This window comes from Notothenia coriiceps, unplaced genomic scaffold (assembly GCF_000735185.1).
Source record: "Notothenia coriiceps isolate Sejong01 unplaced genomic scaffold, NC01 NC01_scaffold00029380, whole genome shotgun sequence".
Lineage (NCBI taxonomy): Eukaryota > Metazoa > Chordata > Actinopteri > Perciformes > Nototheniidae > Notothenia > Notothenia coriiceps.
In genome coordinates this window covers 565-7,489 of record NW_011362081.1, presented here as the reverse complement: position 1 = coordinate 7,489, position 6,925 = coordinate 565, and the positions used below count along the sequence as shown (strand labels likewise).

Sequence of the window (6,925 nt, the reverse complement as noted above, 5' to 3'; positions counted from 1 at the left end):
CTGACTATAAGCCGCAGCAGCGGCGCACCCACTCTTCGGTTCCACTTTTTACTTTGCGCGCTACCTGTCTCCACTTTTTCCGCCCCAGCTTTCTGCTGGAACCGCCGCTTAGAAGTTGGGGTGTCCGCGGACCGGCCATAAGCCCCCCCCCCCCATTAGGGGGATTTTTTTTAAAAAGGTGTTGGCCGGTTTAGCTGTAAGAGAATCCATAGATTAGATGCACCGTTATATAAGCCGCAGCGTCGAAAAATAGGGGAAAAAGTGCCGCGGCTTATTAAGTCCGAAAATTACGTACTTCTCTCTCCCCCCCCCCTTCGCTGCTCTCTGTCTCTCCCCCCTCCGGTACACGCACCGTAAGTCGTAGTGTGGAGTTGCCATTAGGTTAACGCTTGTGGTGGCTGTACTGCTTCCCAGCCGCTCTCCTTTCTGTTTGTTGTTTCCCCTGTCTGTGTTGTTCTGTGTCGTGCGTGGTGGCTGTCACTCCTGGGCTCCCGGCTCAACCTCCACTCACCTGACTGCATTCAGCTCGTGCACCCTCCCCGACTACACACTGCTTTCCATCAAGCCATTACAACGACATATCAACGGAGGCTTCCACAAGCTTTCTCCGCAGATCGTCAATATCACCGTATCTCGCGTCTCCCTCCGTACACAGCACCGATACTTGTGGACGTTGCATAGGTAACGCGAGATACAGACTGATACCTGCGCATTAGTTTCTGTTATGGATCAGTGATCAACAGTCCTGCCAGGCAACGTTACGTTATATTATCAATGCGTACTTTAGTTATAGTCCTGATATTATGATAGCTAACTTTACACAATGTGGTGAGTGACGTTAGCTATTTCTGTAGCTAACGCGTCATCACCAGATAGCCTGCCCAGTTCTCCACTGGTTCTCCTCACACCACAGCTCAATTTCTCTCCGGTGGCCGTTATTTCTTCTAATCCTGGCTGCTCGCTGGCTCTTGGACGGCCTAGCAGGCTCACTAATTATAAGGGTTGTGGTCGTCTATGCATTCGGAATATTCATGTTCAACTTGCTTCTGCTGTCTTCTGTGTCGAAACTAGCATTGGGATCCAGTTTATTAATAACGTTAACCGGCCGCTCTCCCCCTTGTGTCCCCCGTGTTACGTCACACGCGGAGGTCACGTGCCGAGGCTGTTTTTATGCGGAAAGTGAACATTTCTTACAAAAAACGCGCCAGATGTCACTGAGTGTATATTTTTGTATATTTTTTTGAAAATCTAGTGATTCATCCATTTTCCTACACATTTATTCAAGGTGTCTTTAACCTGGGAAGTTGCTCTTTAAGAGGCCTCTTGCAACCACTGCTTTGTGTTATGTGTGCAGCCCAAGATCACATCAGGCCCACATCAGGCCCGTCATGCACAGGGAGCTGCCTGCACGTGGTCAAAGAGACGGAGAATGACGGACCTGACCATGTCATTCAGAAGATGATCTGCGATGTACAACCAGGAGGTGGCCTGCCATTGCTGTGAATGACACAGAACCCTGGTAGGGACACACAATCACGTTCTATCATTTTACCAAGGGACAATTCATAAGGTACTTTATATGTAATTTCGAGCATATCTATATTGATGTATGCCTACATGTCTCTTTATGAGTATGGATGAGTTCGCACATAGCAGGTTGCTCACCAGTGCTAACAATGGCTACAACAAAGGAACGCCCACAGAACTGTTTCATGCAGGCACTGCATTGCGCCCACTCTGCTGGCAGCAAGAAGAATGGAAACTGGTCCTCAAACGAGGGGGGAACCAGAGGGGTGGCATTCCCTTCAACGCGCAATAGATAGTAGTATTACAATAGTCTTCCATTTTGATCCCTGAAAACTTTTAGATGCATGTGATATGTACCATGGATGTATAAAAGAACTGGATTCAGTGTTGCAGACACTATTAGAGTTGTCTGTGTGCATGAAGTCCAAAACAGCGCTGGACTCTTAAGAACACAACCTCCCTCCTTTTCCTGGATCTTCCACATCCATGAGGCTCATACGATAAGAACATGCGCCAATCATTCTTTACCCTTATGCCCGCCTCCAATCGCACTGGTCATGTCCCGTATCGGTCTCAGTTCATAAAGGGATATTTCACTGACCTGCTTGTGTGCATGTTGTCTACATACTTTGCCATGTACGAATATTGGGTTCAATGCTCTGCCTTGTGGTGCTTGATCTCTTTCTTACATCCGTCACAGCTAAAGACATATTGTGACTTTGTTCGCAGTGTGTGTAACTACTGTGTTTGCATGTGTCATGTGGCAGGCAGATATCTTCACCAGGGTCCTACAAAGTGAGGAGATATGAGGAGAACGAGGACAAGGACCCGTCATGGCGTTGGCCATCTCAGCACCATCGCACAATCTCACTCATGGACCGTCATGGAGGACCACAAGGAGGTCTAACCATGCCACACACATAGAAACTTGAACTGTTTGCTCTTGTATGTGATATTTGATACCTGTTTTTTATATATTTTCTTCTCAGATCACTCAGCAGCTGGAGGGGGATCTGTGTTTGCCAGGTGATCGGCTGCGGTCTTGCAAAAGCCCCATCATAGGTATGGCACGGTGTTGTTTGCACTAGGCGCCTCGGTGTGTACATAAGCGGTACTCATAATCATGGTATCGGGGCTGTTCCTTCTTGGCGTTCTGCTGCCCCCATGGCAACCTGGCATTGAAACGTTTGTTCTTGTGTGGCTTTCATCCAAAGCGCCGTTGTCGGATTTAGAAATAGTAATGTTCCCCCAACTGATCTCCTTCACAACATAGTTCACAGAGAATAGTGTTTGGTGATTCTCTTCTTTTACATTTCAAAACTTTATAGAGTGGGTTTGGTTTTACTAGTGCAGTTTATAGCTGAGCCATAAAGATCAGGAGAAACAGGGAAATGAACAGATGGAAGGGTTCCAGGAGACAGAGTCATGGTAAATGGGACAGAAGGCAGCCAAAGGGCATTATAGGATGCTCTTAGCTAGCTTTCTCAGTATACTACTCGAACATGGGTCTGTACAGATTGACTGTTGGTTCAGATTGTATACAATAAATAATGAGTCTGATAAATAAATGTATTGTTTGATTCTAAACACCGTAAGGCTATACACCGATCAGCCACATTATATTGACCACTGAACAGGTGAAGTGAAGAGCATAGATCTCGTTCAATAGCACCTGTCAGTGGGTGGGATAGGTTAGGCTAGGTCCTGAAAGTTGATGTTGACCTACCAAACCGACGACAGGGTCATGGGTGACCAAGGCTCCTTGATGGGCGTGGAGAGCAGAGGCTGGCCTGTGTGGTCCGATCCAACAGAAGACCTACTGTTGCTCAAATTACTGAAACAATTATTGCTGGTTCTGTTAGAAAGGTGTCAGAAAATACAGAGCAGTTTGTTGTATATTGGGCTGCGTAGCTTCAGACCTGTCAGGGGCCATGCATCTCTTCATGGAGACTGTATTCCCTAATGGCAGTGGCCTCTTTCAGCAGGATAATGCGTCCTGCCACACTGACAAAAATGTGACAAAACCACTAATTTCAAGGTGTTAACTTGGCCTCCAAATTCCCCAGATCTCAATGCAATCGAGCATCTGTGGGGTGTGCTGGATAAACAAGTCCGACCCATGGAGGCCCCACCTCGCAACTTTCAGGACTTAAAGGATCTGCTGCTAACGTCTTGGTGCCAGACACCACCGCACACCTTCAGAGGTCTAGTCTAGTGGAGTCCATGCCTCCACGGGTCAGGGCTGTTCTGGACCCAAAAGGGGGTCCTACACAATAATAGGCAGATGGTCATAATGTTATGGCTGATCGGTGTATGTTGTTGTTATTGAGTACGTCTGAGGGCATTCCATGGCTAAATTAATTTATTATAAATAAGCACTTTACTCTTAACCATGCCTCCCATAAGCAAGACACCTCCATGCTTTTCACACATTTCCCACAAGTGAACATCTCATTGTGGTTTTCAAAAACGTTCCAGCTTCAGCTGTGTGTACGGCTCCATGTTCATGTCACTCAGGACACGTTGAGCACATATACAAACACCTATCATTACACTTAGAGATCCCCCCTCCAGGGGAAGTTATACAGTCCATGTTGTGAATTAGTATACATACTTGAGAGAGAGAGTGATTAACAGTATCCCTGAACTGTGCAGAGTTCTACGAGGAGATCTTGTCCCTGGCGTTCGGCCTCACCTGTCAGAGCGTCTCCCCTCAGATGTGGCAGCTACTTGGCGTACTGTATGAGGTTTTCCAGCACGACTGCTTTGACTACTTCACAGGTATGTGAACACTTAAACGCTTTCAGTAGAAGATGCCATCCTTTGGTGGGTTGTAATGTAAAGGTATGGTACAAATAGGACTACAGTAGGTTTACTGTTGTGCTGCTTTTTGCATTCTCATGTTAGTAACCACTTTGTTTTCATCTGAGTTTTTAAAATATTTTTGGGGAAAATATCTTTACTATAAATTGTGCATAAATTATGTATCATCCAATATACTCAAGTTTTACATTTGTATCCGTTCTTTATGAAAAATCTAATTATACTTTGAAACAACTTTCCCCCAGAAATCTTGAATATGCACACAGGTCCATATAGCATGAAAAAAACAACCCACTTCTGTAATGCACGTCATACATAAAGCTGATTTCTTTGGGTCCATGTTATTCCTGAGTTGAGGCGATATCTGAAGACGTTGTAACACCCTACATTGTAGTTGCTTTGCTCTATTACATATAGATATTTGCATTCTCCCAAATATTTGTCCTTGTAAATTCATTTCCTCTGAGTTTCAAAGTGTTATAAAAAAATGAAACCGTAATACTTAATCCACGTTTTAAAATAAATGTTGCTGTTTGTCGATGCATCAACCCTAAAGTAATGGTGGTAATGTTAAAGGTGCTCTGTGTTTTTGTTACAGATATGATGCCTCTTTTGCACAACTATGTTACCGTGGATACAGATATGCTCCTGTCGAACCCTAAGCACTTAGAAGTCATCTACAGCATGTGCAAAAAGGTCAGGCTATAACTGTCCTTACCTGCTGTCCACTAGTCCATATCATGTGAACATGATCCTGTGTTATTCTTACTCTACCATTGTCATATTATAGGTGTTAACCATAGATGCAGGGGAGGATGCAGAGTGTCACGCTGCCAAACTTTTGGAGGTCATCATCTTGCAGTGCAGAGGAAGAGGCATTGACCAGGTCTGACTGAGCGCAATACATTCCTTTCAAATCACTCACCAAACATTTGGTTTTACAAACAACTATGGTACATTCAATACATTAGGTGTACTGGAACCAGTGTTTTTACAGTCTATCATCATACCTGTCAACAAAAATTCCTGCACGCAATTGAACAAAAACATGTTCTGTCCTACAATTACCATGTTAAAGCAGTGGTTCAACATTTTGGGAAATGGCCCCTTACTTGTTATCCTTCAGAGAGTAAGATGATAAAATGAGACTGTTGCTTACCAGCTGGGTTAGCCTTAAATTGTAGAATACAAGTACTCCTTATGGATTGACCCACCAAAGATTTAGCTGTAGAGTAACCCCTCCCTCATTCCTCTGTTTTCCCTGCTTGCAGTGCATCCCTCTGTTTGTGGAGGTAGTTCTGGAACGTTTGATGCGGGGGGTGAAGTCCAGTGAGCTGAGGACCATGTGCCTGCAGGTAGCCATTGCTGCTCTGTACTATAACCCAGCTCTGCTCATCCACACTCTGGACAATATGCACTTCCAGCACAACCCCCAGCCCATTACTGCCCACTTCATCAACCAGTGGATGAACGACACAGAGTTCTTTCTGGGGTGAGTGGGAGGTTTCTGTTGTTGGCAAATGGACACGTTAGAATAATTTCAGGTAAAAATACCCCAGAGAACTTCCTGGTTGAGTGATAAGAAGTGAGGACACACTCACAGGTTGCTCCAGCTGATTTTTTGCGTAAAATTCAATTTTTAAGTGTAAGCTAAGACATTTTCTAACTGTGTATTTTAAGCAACTGTGGAAACTAAGGCGAAGAGAAACCCGTCAAAAGTTTGACCTGAGCAGCAAAGTAGTCACGAATGAAGCCTTGTGCTCAATTTCTAAAGGAAACACCAGAGCTCTCTGGTACAGTGGACAACAGAGACATACTGTTTGCCATGGCAGCGCTCCATTCTGCAGTTTTCATCACGGTCACGGTTATGAAGACATTATACAAAAGGAGATGTTCATTAAGGATCTAACCTTCCAAGGTCAAAAGATCTTTGGTGGACAGTTTTAACCTCAGCCAGAAGTTGGACTTCACACTACGGGTCAGAGGGTTTCTTTGTGGACCCAGGGGAGGCTTGTTGGTATACAGAGCGCCATTCGTATCTCCAGATATGAAATAAAGGAGGCTCACAGTGCTGGAGTCTAAGATCATTTGAAACTTTAAACTTACACTGTTTTTTTGTTTTGTTTAACTTTTTATTTATTTTTCATACATAACATCAATAGAACATACATGGAGATGCTTACATAACTACAGCTGTTCTACATCAGGTTTAATCATTCATGCCCTCCTTGGGCACCAAAAGGACAAACAGTTTCTTGATATCAATTTCCATATTGTGCAAACATTATCAACATATTACAGACATTATCACTCCCCCTTAGGGCTGCACGATATTGGAAAAAACTGACATTGCGATTTCCCCCCCCCCCTGCGATATATATTGCGATATGAAAACATACAGGAATTGAAGAAAATACCGTTTTTTCCCCCGCAAACCATCTTGAAGTTTAATGCTATACAATTGGTATTTTTTTAACTATATTTAACCGGATGAAGGATATTAGTCACGGACATCTGGATCTTAAGTTATCAGAGCAACAAGCTGAGCTAGCTCGGTTAGCAGCGCCAAACTGCC

At 44.3% G+C, this 6,925-nt stretch overlaps 1 protein-coding gene across 2 annotated transcripts; it reads left to right on the top strand.

Annotated features, from left to right (window-relative positions):
* The first annotated feature begins 1,341 nt into the window (after positions 1 to 1,341).
* Positions 1,342 to 5,941, top strand: LOC104958786 (importin-8-like). Of its 2 annotated transcripts, none has more exons than XM_010786586.1 (7): positions 1,342 to 1,519; positions 2,295 to 2,428; positions 2,517 to 2,594; positions 4,179 to 4,308; positions 4,949 to 5,046; positions 5,141 to 5,236; positions 5,622 to 5,941. In XM_010786586.1, the coding sequence occupies exons 2-7, from the start codon at positions 2,333 to 2,335 to the stop codon at positions 5,844 to 5,846; spliced, it is 723 nt and encodes a 240-aa protein (XP_010784888.1). In that variant the 5' UTR covers positions 1,342 to 1,519; positions 2,295 to 2,332; the 3' UTR covers positions 5,847 to 5,941. The 2 variants fall into 2 exon arrangements, with proteins under 2 accessions (XP_010784888.1, XP_010784889.1); XM_010786587.1 differs by having other exon boundaries at positions 2,517 to 2,589; positions 4,183 to 4,308; positions 5,622 to 5,939.
* Positions 5,942 to 6,925: the final 984 nt, after the last annotated feature.